This window comes from Diadema antillarum, unplaced genomic scaffold (genome assembly GCF_040938485.1).
Source record: "Diadema antillarum isolate AM-2024a unplaced genomic scaffold, OU_Dant_1.0 seq00002201_RagTag, whole genome shotgun sequence".
Classification (NCBI taxonomy): domain Eukaryota; kingdom Metazoa; phylum Echinodermata; class Echinoidea; order Diadematoida; family Diadematidae; genus Diadema; species Diadema antillarum.
Window position 1 is genome coordinate 43,509 of NW_027272837.1, and position 19,967 is coordinate 63,475.

Sequence of the window (19,967 nt, forward strand, 5' to 3'; positions counted from 1 at the left end):
AATAAAATGTGGTTCGTACCATGATTTAAAAACATAGACACATCCTCATGTATGTGGATAAGCTGTTTTACTATGCACAATGCTGTCTTCAATTTCAAACAGAAGATTTTCTTACTAAACTGGCAGTGTACCAAGGTATTGAATGAAACGAGTCTTTCACTGAAAATATTGCATAATAAATTTTCTGACAATGTGTTCAATATTGCTTTACTCCACCTTAGTGTCTTGAAATGGCTATGGAATTCTTTCTATAATAGCAATGTTTCTGCAAACTCAAAAAAGTGTTCTTTGTTCCACCACAAATTCCAATGCGACTTTTATTCTATTATTTTTTTTGTGAGTGAGAGAGACAGCAAGAAAGAGATTGGGGGGGGGGGGGGTGGGGATAGAGGGGGAGACGGAAAGAAAGAAGAACCCCAAATTCTCCTGCAAGAATATGAGAGGGCTGAAAAAGCAAGACTGATTGTCTGACATCCACTGCACACTGGCCAATGTGTGAATTGACTTCAATCTAATGGGTCCTCCAATGGTGAATGATGTCTGAACAAATGAAAAATAACTTGAATTTTTCATACTTCATCTGCAGATAAAATGTGGCCAAGCCTGCAAAAACAAAATAAATCTAAAGGTGTGATGGCTTCCGGAAAGATCAAAGAGGAAACTGCCGGGCAGCGCAGTCATCCATGGCTTTATGTGTTGGTGGAAATGAAGCTTACAGTTGGGTTATCTGCTCCTACTTGTTCACTTGCAACTTCTGCTGTGACTTTATACACGTCACACAAGACGCGAGACTTCACGTCTTTTGTAGTTTCTGACTGGCTGTTGTTGATATTCTCTCAAATCGTGATTTGTCTGGGGGGGGGGGGGGGAAGAAAAAGTAAAAGCAAAATCATTTACCTGATACCAGGGATCAAACCAAACTCTATCTTGTAGATTGTGGAACTGGGCAGATGCCCTCATAAAGACTAATAATGAACAGAAACAATGACAATCATTGCCTTCAGGATGAATCTATATTAAATTATATTACAAGTCCTGTTACTGAAGGATATGACACGCTAATTATACATTGATCAAAGACATCGTCAACCACAAAATAGTGCACCTTCTCTTATCCTGCAAAATGGATCAATTTTGCACACTGTTATTTCAAATACACTCAAGCATGAATCAGGTAAATCATATGAATAAACAGACACAGACATTGTTCTCTGATAAAACATGAAAAGTGATTTGGGAATTTTGTGATGGATAATTGAACTTTTTCCATGGTATTTCTGAACTTGCCTTTGGACTTACCTATTCACGGTGAAGAAAAAAGAAAATGACCATGTAAATAATCACAGGCACGTTCACACAAATTGCATTTATCAGGACAGGGTATGGCCAATGGGATGTGCATTTACCTTTCTCATGCGGCTTTGCAGTGGTCCCAAAGAGCTGTCTGAAAGACCTCGACTGGGCTAAGAAGTGTCTTGCCTGTTCTATCTCGGAGGTCAGGAGCCGAAGGTCGTCACTCTCAAAGGTTGGCAAAACCGGGTACTGAGGGTCATCGCAGCAAGATGGAAGAAATATGTAAAACACTGAGAGTGAAGCAATGCACTTTACATCTACCTATCAGTTTCTCTGAATGGAAAGCCGCTACCTCAATTGTACAGATTGGTTTGCTATTTAGACCAAGAATAAGCAAATCATTACTGTGCTGTGTTTAGAAATTATAATAGCATCAGATCAAATCGTATGATATCATATCACTATGGCTGTATCATAGCCTCAGTCTATCAATTACGTGTACCTCTAGCTTGACATTGTCAAAGTTAATCTGATACACACACTCCAAATAGAAAGTTGCCAACTCAAGTGTACAGCTTCGTCTGCTATCCAGACCACAAATAAGTACATTGTGTTGTGTTGAGAAATTGCAGCATCAGATCAAATCATATGATATCATATCACTATGGGTGTGCCATAGACTTGGTCTATCAATCACATGCATTTCTCGCTAGACATTGCAGGAGTTAATCTTTTACACACATTAAGAATTCACACCAGCGAGTTGCCCCCTCGATGGTACAGCTTGGTGTCCTATTGAGATCAAAAATATGCACCTTGCTACTGTATTGTGCTGAGAAATTGCAGCACCAGATTGGATAAAATTATCCATTGCTCTGAAGTGGCAAGTTTCCAACATTTCCTGCTCTCACTCTCCTGCCCACCCATAACCTATAATCTAGGCGGAGGATGCAAATACGGTCTTTACTGTCATGCTGAAAGTCTGATGCAGCGAGACTATTGCCTTTGCCAAGCGATAAGTCTGATGTGGCTAGACTACAAACAGAGGATGTGCGTGAAGCATCCATCGCCTCTATCCACTAGTCTTGCTTTAGTCTTTGTTTTCTTATCATCAATTCTGAACTGCCACCGATTCATATTCGATAATAAGAAAACAACAACTAAAGCAAGACTAGGAGATGTAGACGGTAGATGCTTCCACTGTTCGTAGTCTCGCCACATCAGGGGGGTGTTTCATCAACATTTGCCAGCGCTGCAATTTCAGTAAAATCCTTGGTTTTGATTGGCTGAGAGGCTCTGGTCACTGACTGTTACTATGGTGATTCAAATAGTCAGCGCTGACAAACGTTGATGAAACACCCCCTCAGATGTATCGCTTAGCAAAGACAATAGTCTCGCCATATCAGACGTTTAGCATAACAGCAACAAACAATAGCTGCATCCTCCGCCTAGATTAAAGGGATAGCATAGTATTGGTGGAGATAAAGATTGCGCTTTTATCTTTTTGCGCGGTACTGAGAAAGGACTTATGAAATGATAAGGAGTATACCTTTCTAAGAGGAATTCAAAATTTATAATAGATGATAATCGGTTTTAGAATTACAGAAAAATCCAAAAACGAAGTAAAACAAAGTGATCCTTATAAAAGTTGGGTCCCACCTTTTATTACAATTGCCAGTTTTTGGACATCTCAGTCATTTTAAAAACAATGTTCATGAAATAAACGTTGAATCCCTCTTGGAATAACATTGCTCTTTCATATTTCGTAAGAGGTTTCTTCTCATCTCGCCAAGGAAAGTTAGACACACGAAATTAGGTCTCAACCAAAACGATACAACCCCTTTAAAAGGCTATCCAATCCATCACTCACATCAGTATCCTTGAAGTCACTCTCCAACAGTCTGTGGACAGCCAGGTCCCCATCCATGCCAGCAAAGATGCGGTGGTACCTGCCTCGACACATGGCAGCCAGCTGCCTCAGGAAGGTGTTCGCTGACCTAGGAGTGAAACGACGACAAGAAGCAAGAAAATAAAGAAATCTGCTGAACAATTCCATGATTAGTAAATTAAACTATTCTTCCACCTCACATATATCATCATGCTTCTATATACATCTCCAATCTTTTGCACTCCTGTAAAAGTGGAAATTTCAGCATGATTTGAATTTTGCACTAAGCCAATTTCAGTAAACTTTGCTTGACTATAATTTAGAAGATGAGGATACTTCTGTACATATTGTATAATTATGTCCCCCAAATACTGGTATGTTATATTTGTACTAGTTCAGTACAGCATGAATTTCTCCATAACATCCACACTGCAAAATATTCCATGCATCACAGTATTTCAATCTTATATCACGGCAAACAGAGGTTTCAGGATATTCCTTTATGGTGATAGGGTATAACTGCTTTTTATAATAATGCACTTTTCTTTCATTTTCAATGACTTACTTTGAATTGCTTACACACAATTTCACCATGAATTGTAAACTGTTATGCACGACTGGATGCCCTCAATGTATGTTTTGTATGCTGAATTAACCATTACCATGTTGAATGGCCCCCAAATAACAGCATAGAAACTAGTGCTAGAGCTATCCCAAGTAAAGATTACTAGATAGATAAACAAATAAAGAAATAAATCAGCAGGGAATCAAACCCAGTAATAAACTTTTTTATATAAATCATGTGATGCAATAGGAATAAGGAGAGGAAAGGGCACTTACTCATCGTTGCAGTTGAAGGAGATGGTGTGAACTTTGACCCCTCGGACTGTGTTGACCTGGGCGATCTCCCGGAAGACGCGCGAGGTGCTGCTGTCCGGTTTGCCGTCGGTCAGGAGGTAGATGGCCTCCACGTCCCTATCACGGAAGGCCTCCTGTGGAACAATGTCAGTGCGTGGAAGATTTGGGTCAGTAGCTTATCACATGGCAACACGTTGCTGCTTTTTAACTCTTTATGTGCCACGTTCGCACGTCCGACTCAGTCGACGGCGTGCGAACTTATGGCATATTCTGCTCAAACACACAAACCCGCTCAAACCAACTGATAAATCTCCAAATGCCTCAATACAATGAAATCGTCTCATGTGATTTCATTCCTGTCGCATGTATCTTGCACTCCATGTGGTGACTGACTATCATGGGGTGTTTCCTACTGGATTTACGAGTAATTAGTTTTTATCACTGTTTCGTTTGCAAAAGTCGTGTCTCTACAATAATGTAGCTACTAGTCATTTGAAAGAAAAGCAATCATAAATTTGTCATACAATTTATACAACAAAGGAAAGCTTGGCATTTTCTGCATATCTTTCCTCCTGACATGTTCCAGGTAACAAAAATCCATAGAAGTTACACTGATTTGAAGAACAAAACGTATTCCCAAAGTATGATTACGTTGCAGTGTCAGAATAATGTGGCACACAGGGGGTTTACACTATGGCACATAAAGGGTTAAAGGTGTGTGTCGACATTCCCACCATGGTTCCATGACATTTGCTCCTGCGACAATTGCTCCCATGACATATCTGCACATTAAGCCAAACATAGATTCAACCCATAAACATAACCCTAACCCTAATCCTAATTCTCCCATCAAACTAAACCTAAACCCTATCACAACCCTAACCCTAAGTCCTTGGAGAAAATAAGACCGGAGCAATCGTTGCAGAAAATGTTGTGTGACCTCCCACCACACACACCAGCTTTCTCATTGCCGATTGAAGTCTGACATTGAATGTTTCTATGCTGATATCTGCAGTTAGCCAGCCCTTATACATAAACAATTGCCTGACTTGTAATGTGACCAGTGAATGCATTTGCAATGATGACAATAACAGAAAGACACACAAAAAAAACACCCCCCAAGAAGAAACAAAAAAATCATAAATTTGCACTTGTTGAAAATGCTTTAAAAAATCAGAGGAAAATACATTTGAAAACCACCTTCCTTCTGTTGGATGAAGAAAACACATACTAAATATGAGAAACACACCCTAGTTAGCAGCTCCACATACACCCAACTCTAATGACCTGAGTTGAATTGAGCTGAACTCCACCTGAAATGTGCCTACGGCATTAGACTTACGCTGAGAGCCTCCAGCGTACAGGTGTTGCCCGCCGGTACGAAGGTGGACACCCATCGCACGGCGTCGTTGCAGTTTGCGTCCGTGGGCTCCACGATGGCTGGCCTCCACGGCTCAATGTCGGCCGAGAACCGGATAATATTGAAACTGGGAGTGAGAGAAAGAAATCAGAAAAAAATATGTACTTTTTCGGCTTTAATAGTGCACATAGTACAGCTTCTAGGTAGGAGCAGAAGGCCATTATATCCATTAGATGATTTTAGAGGTAACTATTCTTTTCTTCATTCAGACTGATGGTATTGTACTAATAGGATATGATCTTCACCCTATTTTAGTGAACTTCAAAAGTAATGGGACGATTTTTGTAAAAAATCAATGAGGGCTTCAGAGAAAGCAAAGTTAGCAGAGAAAAACATTGATGAAAATCCGAAAAAAATCAGACACTTCCTTCAATAGTTATCATGTTTTCCAGTTTAGATACATATTCAATACGCCTTCCTCTCTTGACCGTTAATCTCGGGATGCTATACCAGAACAATGATACATTTCACTTTTCATAAAAATTACAAATTTTCTTGACTTATGACTCTGACATGGTGATGCTGGTACGATTCTCTGATTGTAACTGAAAGAGCTAAGTCAAGTTCTATGTCGTTTCGTTCAATTTCCGACTACATTACATCCCAACAATAATGACCATACCCATCTCGCATCCCACAAACACTAGGCAAATCTGGAGAAAGGCACATAAAGTTACAAACACACAGACATACACATAGACAAGCTGCTGCCATACCTGACGTGTTCCCTCTTGAACTGGTCCCAGATGAGGGCCACCAGATCTCTCTTGAGGTCCTCCATATGACTCACCATGGAGCCTGAGGTGTCCACCAAAACAATCACCTGTGTACAGAGGATGATGACAAAGATGATAAGAGTAACAGGAGTAGAAGTACAATTGTAGTAGCAGGGAAAAAAAAGAACAAGTGAAAAATACAATGATAATAATATGATGATGATGGCGATTTTTTTTTTACTGGTATTTCAAATGTAATTGGCCAGATACTGTAAAACACAATATTTTCGCGGCATGAAATTTTCCGCGAATGGGAGCCGACGGCCTTATCCGTAGCATGGAATTTTTGCGAGTTGCCTCTAACATTCAATGCATATACAAGTGTAGTGTAGACAAGATCTTTAGCGTGCATTTAATTTCGCGAGACTCATCTCTTGCGAAATTTGCAAAATTAAAATGCACGCAAACATTCCTCGTTTTACAGTATGCTTTTGTTATACAATGTAATATATGATTGCAAAATGGATAAGAGTTATTGTAAAGCACATAGGGAAGAATGATCTGTTATATGCCTATAGAAGCTTAATTTTTGTTGTTATTATCATGATAATATCAAAACCATGTACAGTTTTAGTATTCTGAGGAATGGTCTAAATTAACTACGGCTACAGTATACCAGCTTATGAAAAGAATCTAATTTTCAGGGTTGTAAAAAAGAGACAAAAACTTTAAACACACAAAAAATTTTTAACATACTAGATGAATGTCAAAATTGATCAAATTCTTGCATCAAGTTTTGTTTTTAAAACTGCAACTGATAGTAATTGCATTACAACAGCGTACATAAGCACTGAAATGATCAGTTATAATTGTACTACTGTAGCTCAGGCCCCTTTTGACTCCACTGTAGCCATGACAACAGAAATCACAGGCATACATACTAGAGCAGGATTCAAACCTACAACCTCCTGATCTCTGGACAGGCATCATCTCCACTAGACCACCGAGCTTCTGGCCACCAGCCAGTGCTGGTTCTTATCCTTATAGCATGCAGTGGGTACTGCGTAATTATTCAAATTGATGAAATTCTTGCATCAAGTTTTTTTTTAATTGCAACTGAAAGACAAATGAATAAGATTGCAAGATCAACGTAAAAAAGATCAGGAATAAGAACGCATGTCACTGATCACTTCAGTGCTTATTTACTATGATGTAGGGCAATTTGTCAATCAGTTGCAATAAGGATGAACATGATGAGAATCAAAAAAGACTGCAAGAAAGCAGTCCTCCTCCTCACCTTCTTCTCCACCACGGTTCCAAACGTTCTTCTGCTGGCCCCAAGGAGCCACTGGAGGCGTCGTAAGTACCTCCTCAGCACCCCTTCCAACTGGAGCTCGTAATCCTGGAGCTCGTGGGCCTGAAGCTGAAGATGCTTGACTTTGCCCTGCAGGCAGAGAGAGTCCGGTGGAGAAAAAGGACCAGTCCTGGTGAATCTCATTCTTAATCAACACTCCATGGTGGATTCCTTAACCTCAAACGTTCCAATCTCCAGCAATATCCACTACCGCTACCCATTATAATATGCATTTAGTTTTCACTTTGCTTAGCTTTTCCCAATACCTGCCTGAAAGCATGCACAGATAGAGCCTTCTCTTCGGTTGCTCCACATCTGTGGAACTCTCTAACAATCCAAATTCGGAAATGTAACAGCCTTGATACTAGTACCTTCAAATCTGAACTAAAGACCTACATGTATCAACTTCATGTAAATAATGTGCGACACATTCTGGGAGCTGGGCACCTTTGAATGTTCTTTATAGATAAATGGCACTATACACTTTTTTTTCTTACCCTTAAACCCTAAAAGCACCATGAGCATCTGTTTGATGGATTATTGCGAAGTAGAAATGTACAATAATGTAATTATAATCATAATAATTATATCTTCACCGTCATCATCATCATCATCATCACTATAATAATTATTATTATATAGTTGATTTTCGTCATCATCATCATCATCATCATCATCATCATCACTATAATTATTATTATTATATAGTTGATTTTCATCATCATCACCATCATCATCATCATCATCATCATTATCATCATCATTAATCCTCCCCCCCCCCTCCCCATTTCATCAGGAGCATTCAATTCAATTCAAGTTACAATAAATGCATACTTCATCGTCACAAGTTTTGTATTCGCAGCTGCTGACTTGATACCCGGTCAATTTCATGAAAACTGCAATCAAGGTTCTTTGCACAAACTTGTTGCAAACTTCTCCACAGCATGGAGCCACTGCTTCTTTGTTCTGCTTCTTTTCTTTAATCCTTCCCACTTGTTTTCATTTGTTTGAGTCCATTAAGTCTGCACACGACAGGTTTCTATAGCAAATTGTCCATTTCTGTGTATCCTTCTCTTTGTCTACCATCACTATCACACACCTGATTATGACTGCAGACTCATGCTTTTCTTTTTCTCTTCTCTCTCACACTGGAAATAGGCGTATTGTTCATTTCTTTAACTTCATCGTATTTGTTCAAATACTTTAAAGATTACTCTGATCACTTTACTGTGGATTTATTATAGACATTTTTTTTTTTTCAAAATATATGCATCGTTAATTCATGTACGATTTTTGTGGAAAAATGCACAATTGAAATCAAACTGAACTGAGAACAATTTAGAACTGCTGAGATTCTAATCTTGGACTTCTGTCAGTAATATGCAACAATATACACACCTTTAGTATCACACTTGGGAAGATGCCACAATACCTGGAATGACAATGTGAGAAAACGACAAATAAAGACAAATTTCGTACATTTGCATACTCTAAGTCAGTCTATCCATTAAGTACATGGATGCATGAAACTTCATTAATTACAACTGAAAAAAAAAGAATGATGCCACTTTAACTTAGGATAAGTAGCAGTGTATAAAATGTACACACAGATTCAAGATTTTCTGATATTCAAGACTTTTTGATATAGTGGTATATGTAGTCTGCTAATTCATTCAAAACCATGAATCAAATCATCATGCATAAAAAGCATTAAATGTATTCTTTGTACTTTTGGCAAAATTGATCAGATCACAAACAGTTTTGAAACTTGACAACAAAAAGAGCGAAAACTTAATGCAGTAAATGGCATGGAACAGCTCCTTATGTGGCTACACTGTGAATCAATAGCAAAGTGGGAGGGTGACCTGAGAGCAAAGCTTCTTACTTGGCCGACACGGTTTTGTTGAGTGTGTCGATGTGTCGCTTGGCATGGGCACAGTCTGGACCCGAGACCAGCTTGGTGAGATCCAGTCGAAGCTTGGCCAGGCTGTGTTTCTTGAGCCACTGGACGTAAAACAGGACAATCAAAGTAACTACCTAATTTAATACTTACACACAACACAGACAGCACTGCATAGAGACACATGCTGTTTAACCTGGTAGTTACTGATGGCAATTGTGCAATGTATTAAGTAGATTTTATTGCAAAGTAATAGTCTTACGAGAGGTAAAAAGACACAGCTCCGCTGTCATGGCTAGTTGCATGAAGGTGATACACAAAACCACAGAAATGGTCTGTGTGAAGCCAAGATGGACTGTGACTTTCTTACACTGACATTAATCTTCATGTGTATACACGCCCATGTTACTTCTACAATTCCCTCACTTTGCAAAGGATAAGAGCATATTTGACAAACATATATTCCCTACGGCATGACTGGAAATGAATTGATCTCTACTAGTCTCTTTAATTTGAAGTCGGAAGAACAGGAGGAATAGACAAGAGGAGAAAGAACAAAGTGAAATGTTAAGAGGAAGAAAGAGAAGAGGAAAGATACAAAGGAAGACAAAAACAAAAACAACTACTGCATTCTTACTACAAGTGTATATCATAGTTTGTAAACGCAAATAAGGATTTATGAATTTCTTTACAATCATTTGAAATATGTCTTAACCATTATTCTTCTCTATCTGGTGCATACACACACAAAAACTTACAATCATGCTACTGAAAGCAGACCAGACTTTCCAACCTTTCTTATACTAAAAGACAGGGATGACTTGGCTCAAATGTAGGAAAGAAAGAGCAGCTCAAATAGGAGCATGTAGTAAAATTATTATGAAAAATAGGAATCTCCTATTGAAACAAAAGCTGGGAATGGGCAAAATTCAGATTCTTTCCTCCAGATTCAGAATGGTTGGGAGGTCTGCATACATACATGCAACAAAAGTACAATTTCAGTCAAACCTGTCTATAGCGACTATCGTCTATAGCAATTACCATCTGCCGTATGCGACCATTAAACACAATACAAGTACCTCCAAGAGAAAAGCCACATTAATGACCCTGTCTACAGCAGCCACTGTCTACAATGGCCAGTTTTTGCGTCTCCCTTGGGTGGCCGCTGTAGGCAGGTTTGACTGTATAATCTTCCACTCCAACCAATCATTATTGTAACAGTTCTACATTGTATCTTGCCCAGGTAATATTAAAGACACCGTTTACCACTGGGACCAGTGATTTTAAAGATGTTTGAGTATCACATTTGATGCACATGTGTAGGTCAGTTGTATCACTAAACCTCCTACCATATAACGATTTTGCAATAAAGCCTTAAATATAAGGAGATCCTCACTATTTTTTTTTTCAGAGACAATTTTATCATAGATATTGTTTACATATTTTCTTTTAATACATATTTACTATTACTTGATTATACTGATCAACTTTTTTTACACTGGTTGTTTCTCTCCTTAACTCATATTTTAGAACTAATCTGAAGCTGGGTTTTTGTTTCATCTGCAAATGGTAAATAATGCCTTTAACCATCAAACCCTAATGGCACAGTGGTGATTCTGAGGAGGTGACAAGGTTCCTACCAGATTGGAGGTCATGATGTCTTCTCTCTCCGGTATACATGGGTGGGGGATTCCCCTCTTGCTCCCTTTCTTGCTCTCAGGGTATTGCCTGTACACAGTACCTGAAAGGTATAAACAAAGAGAGCATGTGGTAGCCAGTCAGTGGTACATTCAGTGTAGTTAATGATGTGAAGGGAAAGAATGCCACTGAAGATACATTTTGTCTTTAAAGTAGAGCATGATACCAACATGGTTGCCAAATTCAAACAATTTGGTATGAACTGAGATGATCAAATGCCAAGGCATCTTTCACTATCATTTTGTTGGAGACTTTAATGTCTAAGGTTACCATGGCAACATCTAAAAAAAAGCAAAACATAATCAAATAAACAAACAACAAAAAATGTCATCAGTAACACGCACAGAGATTCCAACCACAAGCATCTCTTAAACAGGAGATTCACCTGCCTGCCTCCCCTCCCCCCAAGCAAACTGGAGACTCTGAACATGCACACATCACTAGTATGAAGCATAACATCCCTGTGGCCAGAGTCCAAGGTTATAGATGCTCCCTGGTGTTATCTTTGCCTATTTTTGAAGACATACCACAAAACTAAAGTTGGGCAGAAGAAAGCTGAATCTTAAAGGGGAGATCATACATCCTAAGCAGGAGTCACGCTAGCTAGAGTGGGAAATTTTGCAAACATGGCCTTATGATGGGTCAAAGCGGGAGGGTTGGGGTCTCTGCATGCATGGAAAAACAATTCAAAACCCTGACTGAAAGACAACAGTTCTTGAGGAAAGCAAATTCATCAGGAAATATTGTGTCACAGATGTAAATACTCCCCCGTCCCCCTAATTGCTCAGATTTTAAACAATACATTCAATCTTAACAAGTGTGTGGATGAGATGGGTCATACACTTACCAACATCATTCTTGTTTTCTGTGTAGAAGGCCTGCTTCTTGGCGCTGCTGGGACGCTTCTTTTTGTCTTTCTCCAACCCGTTCTTGGTCAGGTGGTCCTTTTTGTGAGGAGTCAGAATGGGCTCCGGGGCTGTATGAGAAAAACGCATAACACTTTTTGATTTCCATGGACAAATAATGACAAAATTATCTTATACTGTAAGCAAATATTTGTCACTACATATACGGAGAGAAATTGATTGACACTGGGATGCTGCAAAGAGCTGTTTTATTGCAGCTTGGGCCCCATTTCAAAACAGGTTACTGTGATAGCAACTCTTGCTGGAATGGCAACTGTCAAGGTAACGGCAAGAACGCAGCTCACTGACTGGCTATTGCTACGGGACGTTGCTATTCTAGCCAGAGTTGCCATCCTAACATCTTTTATGAAAGAGGGCTCAGGTATAGCATTCTTCATGGTCCAATAATTTTTTCTTCTTCTTAATCTGTAGAATAATTATTGAAATGTGGCATTACACTACTCAGTGGGAAAATTCTTTGTTACTTAAAATCCAATCCATTTATCAAGTTCAAAGCTTTTTTAAATCTTTATATGTGTTTCAGATGACTCTTCGTGAATGGGCCTGGCTGATTAACTTTACACCAACTACAAAAGATGTTTCTCAGTGCTCATGGATCATGACATCAACAATCAGATGTACATTTCTTATTATATTATCTTTAATATCTATATTATCAATGCAACATCATCATAATCATCACCAGATTCATCATCACCACCATCACCATCATCATCATCATCATCACCATCATCATCATCATCACCATCATCATCATCACCACCATCATCACCATCATCATCATCAACATCATCATCATCACCATCATCATCATTACCATCATCATCATCACCACCATCATCACCACCACCATCATCATTAACATCATCATCATTACTACAATTCTTTCGCCTTCCTCCGATTTCCAGCTTTTGCCTTCTTTATGTCCTCCTTAGTTGCCCTTGCGATATAGGCTTATATATAACGTACGTGTAGGCACCAGTGTCTTCTTGTTGGCACTTGACGGTCTCCAGGCTGTGGATTTTTTCTCCTCCCTCTCCTTGTTATCCTGAATTTGCTGTGACGATGGAAGACATGGGGAATATAAATTGTCAACACAATCTCTCTGTTTAACTCTTTATGTGCCACGTTCGCACGCCTGACTCTGTCGACGGCATGCCAACCTCGAGTACTCTGCTCAAATGCACAAACCCGCCCAAACTGATCGATAAATCGCCAAATGCCACAGTACCATGAAAGCGTTTTTCGCGATTCCATTCCCGTCACATGTAGCTTGCATCTTATGTGGTGATTGAATATCAAGCCGTGCTCTCTATTGGATTTTGTGAGTGAATTCTAAGTTTCTGTCACTGTTTTGTGTGCAAAAGTTATGCCTCTTCAATAATGGAGTTACTGACTGGTCATTTGAAGGAAAAGCCAACATAGATTTGTCATACAATTTACATCAAAGCAAAGCTCGGCATTACTTCACAACTTTGCTGATTACATGTACAGGGTAGCAAATATCAATAAAAGTACACATTGATTTGAAAAAGAGAATGTTTTCCTAAAGCATGACTACATTGCTCTCTCAGAATGATTTGGTACAAAGGGGGTTTACACCATGGCGCATAAAGAGTTAAAGACACTGAAACCGCGCACCCACCAGTCACTGAAAGCAGCCCTTTAGATTCATAGACTGTTAAACTGTTGCACTTATTCTGTATACTTGTAGAGTATCTTCATTATGTTTGCTCTAGTCATGTACACAGACCATGATGAAAGTTTACTAAAAGCAATATAAGATATCTATATTTAGCATTATCAACATTTTTGACAGCCCCATACAGTTTGGTATTTCTTAACCTTTCAGATACTGTCATCACTGTCAAGCAAAAACAAAACACAAATATATGAACTGTATCTGAACATGACAGAGGTTTATGATTTATATGATCAACAAAGCGTCTTGAAAGCATGAAGTGCTTATGAAGACGCAATACATATCAGAGGAGTACAACAGGGTGCATTACTGCTGCTAAAAAAAATGTCAACTGCATTGGCACCTGTTAGATTCTTTAGAAACTAATTACTGTATAAGCTCATTATTATCCATGTAAGTTATTTTCCCCGAGGGTTTAATTTTCATGAATTTCGCGAATCACTGTTGGACCACAATTTAACTACACGCGAAAACATCACCCATGCGCTAGTGTAAGAGTGCACTTACGACAGCTTCGTGTCAATTTGCGAAAACAACATCTCGCGAAAATGTCCATGACCTCCTCATTTGCAAAAATATCTGTACACGAAAATAAAAGCTTATACAGTATAAGATCTCAGACAGATTGCGGGCGTGTGCTACTAACCAATCTTGCCAGGCTTAAGCCGGTGTGTTTGGGGACCGTCAGTGCTTTCTTTCCAGAGGATGGCCTCATGGGGAGCATCTTCATCTCCTCCCCGTTCCTCTGGTCCTGTGGGTGTAGAAGACAAAGGGTGGATGCAAAGTTAACCGTTTAACCCGTTCAATACGGGAACTTGGTGACCTGTGTATTAAGTCTATGGAGATTTCAGAATTCAGTATGGAACGGGTTAAATGCCAACATGTTTTTAGTTCTATCATCTATCAAACCATTTTTGTTGGCAGTTCAGTTGATTCAATTGGACACGTAGTCATAATAGAGAACCGAAGTGTGATGTCATAGCCAGTCATTGCCATGGAAACTGGTTCTAAATAACCTCGAGTAGCCTGAACATCTGAGAACACATTGGTTGCTAACAATGTTCAAACAAAAGACTGTGACATCCTCATTTCTGTAGTCTATGCAAGTTGGACAAACTAATGCAAGTATACCAATGTGATAAGAAAAATCCAACAAGACTACTTTGGTGCTGTTTGAAGGTATTTTAATTTTCAGTATGATGGGGTACAAAGACAAGAATTTGTCTATCATGAAGTCTGCTCTTGAGATAGACTAACCGTAATTTCAACTTTCTGAAGTATTTCTGAAATTTTCTCCATTTGCACAATTGCATTTTCGAAATGCACATCAACTAATTTCCAACACTTGAAAGGTGCATTGTGATATGGACTTACATATTTCGGTGACCTCTTTTTCACAGAGTCCACCAGCATTGCACACTGGAAATGAAATATCAGAAACAAGTCAATGGACATGATGCAAGTCTCAGAGATGTTGGTTACACAATGCAAACAAGTAATGGCTGCTAAAAAAGATTCTTGAATATTATCACTTAACTAAAATGGTTTCAGCAAAGACAATGAGCACATTTTAAATCAACAAGAATACACTCAAGAAAAGTATGAAACCATCTACAAGCTGGCAATAGCAATCTGTTGAATTCACAACATTCTGATTTTAATCCACTTGAAAGGTTGAATTAATGGATACAAACAGATGTATAGTATTAAACCACTAAGATTCAGTCTGCATGTAAGAATGAGAAGTATTAGCTCTGAAAAACAAAATGCTGCATCATTCCAAATCTGACAGAAATGACACAGGAGTTTGACAAAACTGCGCAAGAAACAGATCATCAACACTCTTTACAATTGACCGATTCTGTGACGCGCTATGTGTATTTTTGGCATGGGCAGCGCCATTACTGCGGTGTCTCAGCCGACCCCCCCCCTCCCACTCCCCCACCCCTCTCCCTACATTAGCACGCGCACGGAATGAAAAACTGATGCATGGTTGCTTTAGCCAATAGGCGTCTCGTACTGAGTGCGCAAATGCTTGCTTAGTGCGCGAACCTTTGTTACATGTGCGCGATAAACATGTTGCCCGTGAGGTGGGGGAGAGGAGGGGAAGTAGGCTGGGACACCGCAAAATGAGCTAATGGCTGCGACCAGTGCCACAAATTGTCTGCTGCCCTCAACGAACCCGAATCGGTCAATAAGCACGATTTCTCTTGAATGGACTCACTTTTTGTGAGTAGTTGACAGCCTTGTCCATTTCACATAGAATCAGCTTAATGTCATCACTCTCAATGATCCCCGTCTCCCTGAACCAATGGAATCTCCCGCCCGTCACATGACCCAGGGTCCGAAGGCACTCCGCCGTCTGAGTCACGTTGGCGTAGCGTCCCGGGACGGCCCCGTTGGCCCCGTCGAAGTCGTCCACGTTGAAGAGGATGGAATGGACCTTGGTGGCTTGACCGGCGGCCGCCTCCTCCATGTAGGAGCAGATGATGTCGGAGGGCTGGTCAGGGATGCCGCTTGTGAAGAGGTAGAGTCCTCCGATCACTGGACGTAAGGAATTCACAAGAGCAATGCAAAACTTGATAAGTCTGTTGGGTCTCCATTCACAGAAACAAATGCGTCTTGAACAATAGTGATATGCAACATGTGTAACACTGCTTACCTCTTTCCTTTGCATATACATTCATGTCAAAGAAAGCATTTGTGTCACTAGAAACTCTGTCAGGGTACATAGCATTATCCTAATCTGTTATGACACTGAATATCTGGCCTGGATATTCCTGCTAACACAGTAGGTGGGTCTTCAGCACCACTAGCTTATTTCTGATCCAAAGACTTAGCCCGATCAGAAAACAGCCCGCTAATTTTGCAATAAAGACCGAAATAGCGCGCTATTCTGATTGGAAATTAAGCTAAAGAAATCTTGGACTTATTTGCAGAATAGCCAGCTAATTTGCAAGACAGCACGCTAATCTTAACGCGTCTTCATCACCTCGAGCTTAAACATCAGCACTGCAGGTGTTGCACACCACGCAGGAAAGTAGGCAGTCGGGTCGGAGTGTGTTCGTGCCACTACCGTTTGTTTAAGTGCGCATGCGCCAGCATCCAGCTTTTAAACCTGACGGCGCCTGAAGCTCAAGCTGGTGAAGACGCGATCGCACATTTCAGCTGACTTTGGGCTTATTTCTCTGATCCCCATAAGCGTGCTATTCTTCAAGCTCGAGCTGATGAAGACCCACCTTGTCTTGAATAGAGCACAACATGTCTTCTTTTCAACATTTGACCCTTTCTCCTGACCTGAGTTTCTCTTCCTGTCCTCCTCGTTCTCCAGGGCCATTCTGAGAGCAGCCATGAAGTTCCTGCTTCCATTGCACTCCAGACCAAGAACCCACCTACAAAGGGCATAAAGACAAAGCGGTTGATTAACATGATAACCAACTGATGCATTAGAAGTGACTCACTGTATTAACCCTATATGGTCCGGCATCTCAAACTTCCCCTCACATTGTCAGATATCAGCTTGCCAATAGTAATGACCGAGTTAAAACCACCATACAAGAGTTAAAGGTCAAGTTCACCTTCATACATGTGCATTGAGAGAATGCAGCAACATTACTAGAACACATCAGTGAAAGTTTGAGGAAAATTGGACGATCCATTCTAAAGTTATGAATTTTTGAAGTTTCAGTGCCACCATTGCTGAATGAGAAGACTACTACAGCTTGTGATGTCACACACGTAGAACAATGTAAAGAAAATATCGTCGGTTGAGAATGATAAGGGCGTTAAGTTGCCACAAAACCCATAGTGTTCAAGACCACTTAACGCCCTTCTCATTCTCAACAGAAGATATAAAGAACATTCAGCATATTTCCCTTTTCTCGCACAATACAACAGCACTGGACTTGCCTCTTTCAGAAGGCAGGGGGAATAATACTACCCTTAACATATGTCAATAACAAGTTGAGGAAATGTGTACTTTCTACAAAATTGAAATTTTGTGGATTTCTCTTTAAATTTTCCTTCTACGCATGTTCATTTTACGCATGTGACATCACAAACTGTAGCAGTCTCCTCATCCAGCTGTGACTGCACAGGAACTTCAAAAATTCATAATCATTGAACGGACCGTATGATTTTCCCCAAACTTTCACTGATGTGTTCTACTGATACTGGTGCATGCACTCAATCCAAATGTATATGAAGGTGATCTTGTCCTTTAAAGATTGTGCTCCCTTTTAAGCTTGATTCTGAACAATGACTTAAAGCCTATCAATTATGGGCATGGTATTGAGAGGGGTAGATACACCAGTACAGATCTCCAGTACTCACTTCCAAGCACTCTGTAGATTGGCCTCTGTTGGTTCCTGTAGGCACGGCCTCCAGCTTCGAGCTGTGCTCCCAAATCTAACACATAGAGAAGAGAATAACAATGTCAGTATCGATCATAACTACTTCACCAAACGCTACTCATAATAATGATGATAATAATAATAATAACAATAATAATAATAATAATAATAATAATAATAATAATAATAATAATAATAATAATAATAATAATAATAATCATCATCATCATCATCATCAGCAGCAGCAGCAGCAGCAGTATCATCATTCAAATTATTGTTCTTATTATAATTCTATCATCATTATAATAATAGTAATACTGATAACAGTAGTGACATTGATGATGATCACCATCATCATAATGATGATGATAATAAATAACAACAGTAATGATGATGGTGGCAAATATCTGGCAATATGATCGCAAAAGCACGCTTGAGCCCAGGTACACTGTAAGCTAACAAATACATATATGGATAGATGGAAAAATAGATGGATAAATGGAGAAGGAGAGAACAACAGATGTACAGTATGTCCCCAAAAAAATTACAATTGGATTTTTGCATTGATAACACCCAATATGATTAAACTGTCCAAATGCTACTTCAGGGTCTTCAAATGTACAGGTAACATCTTAGCTCTATTTTGCAGAAAATCCTATTCAATTTGGTTAAGCTGTTACATGAGAAATGTGGATTGTCGCAAAGCATGTCATGAGTCTGAGTCTTCCAAGTTTAGCACTTGGATGCTCTTGGAACTGCACATTAATGTGAAACACAATAGACAGAACTTGGAGGGAAGAGATTCCTGACATGCTCTACAAAATTCCTCATTTCTCTTTGGCCACTGAAGTAAATTGAATGGGGTTTTCTGTAAGATGTGGGCAATGAGTTGTAGTTTCATACCCTGAAATCGTATTTGGATTGATTTACTATTTTAAAAGTTATCATTGTGGAGGGTCCCGTTGTAATTTTTTTGGGGGACATACGGTACAGACAGACGAAAACACAAACACAGAGGCTGACAGATGGAAGGACACTCCTACCCAATGATGTTGAATCCCTCCTTGTTCGCCAGCTGCTGTTCCAGGAGGAGCCTCAGCGAGTGCTGGATGTGGACCAGGTAGTTGACGTTAGACTGGGACAGGTCTATGATGAACACCACTCTGGATGATGCATATAGAGAACAAGAAATGAGGATGCAAAAATATTCAAATCTATCTAAACACATCCTTCACATTTGCAGAGCATTCCGTATAGCCACTGACACATAGTATCATACTCGCAAGAAAAGCAGGTGTTATCTATGAACACTACAATTTCCCATGTTCAAAATACAACCAGCGATTACAACCTTCAGTTGATACCACAATTTTGTTGGTGATTACTTTCCTCACAAAAGGTTTCCACTTTGCAAAGATTTGTCTCATCTCATCGATGACATATCTGTACAATACCTACATTGTATGAAACTGTTACCGTGCTTTTCACCTAATTTTTCTCCAGTCAATACCATTGTGTCTTAGTTGTAAACTCACGTATGAATATCATTTTCACTTATAAGTACATATGAATCCCTTGTGCAGGGCTGCTACAAACAGCCTTTTCCAAAGCGTTCTACAACGTACAGGTAGGTATCATGTAAAACCACATGCACAGACAGACAGACAGACAGACAGAAAGACACGCATGACAACTAAAAAATCAAGAATCCTTAGTTTGCAATATACATATCCTTAGAGTAACTGACTTTCCACAGACGGACAGTAAGACTTCCCGACAGACAGAAAACAAAGACACAGACCGCCTACTAGGGGGGACAATGGTACACAGGGACATACAACATCCCTTCGTCTAAACAGA

The 19,967-nt window shown here is 39.6% G+C and overlaps 1 protein-coding gene across 1 annotated transcript in view; it reads right to left on the reverse strand.

The window, feature by feature from the left end:
- Window positions 1–533: 533 nt before the first annotated feature.
- Window positions 534–19,967, reverse strand: part of LOC139714239 (von Willebrand factor A domain-containing protein 3A-like) — a 32,274-nt gene continuing 12,840 nt past the window's right edge. The window contains exons 16-33 of the mRNA XM_071625955.1: window positions 19,151–19,270; window positions 18,088–18,162; window positions 17,053–17,147; window positions 15,980–16,299; window positions 15,130–15,174; window positions 14,402–14,506; window positions 13,023–13,110; window positions 11,975–12,103; window positions 11,070–11,170; window positions 9,415–9,533; window positions 8,928–8,961; window positions 7,473–7,619; window positions 6,176–6,282; window positions 5,382–5,526; window positions 4,022–4,173; window positions 3,164–3,290; window positions 1,407–1,542; window positions 534–852 (exon numbers count right to left, since the gene is read on the reverse strand). Coding sequence (XP_071482056.1) covers window positions 794–852; window positions 1,407–1,542; window positions 3,164–3,290; window positions 4,022–4,173; window positions 5,382–5,526; window positions 6,176–6,282; window positions 7,473–7,619; window positions 8,928–8,961; window positions 9,415–9,533; window positions 11,070–11,170; window positions 11,975–12,103; window positions 13,023–13,110; window positions 14,402–14,506; window positions 15,130–15,174; window positions 15,980–16,299; window positions 17,053–17,147; window positions 18,088–18,162; window positions 19,151–19,270 — 2,104 coding nt within the window. The 3' untranslated portion in view covers window positions 534–793. The remainder of the gene's footprint in view (window positions 853–1,406; window positions 1,543–3,163; window positions 3,291–4,021; window positions 4,174–5,381; window positions 5,527–6,175; window positions 6,283–7,472; window positions 7,620–8,927; window positions 8,962–9,414; window positions 9,534–11,069; window positions 11,171–11,974; window positions 12,104–13,022; window positions 13,111–14,401; window positions 14,507–15,129; window positions 15,175–15,979; window positions 16,300–17,052; window positions 17,148–18,087; window positions 18,163–19,150; window positions 19,271–19,967) is intronic.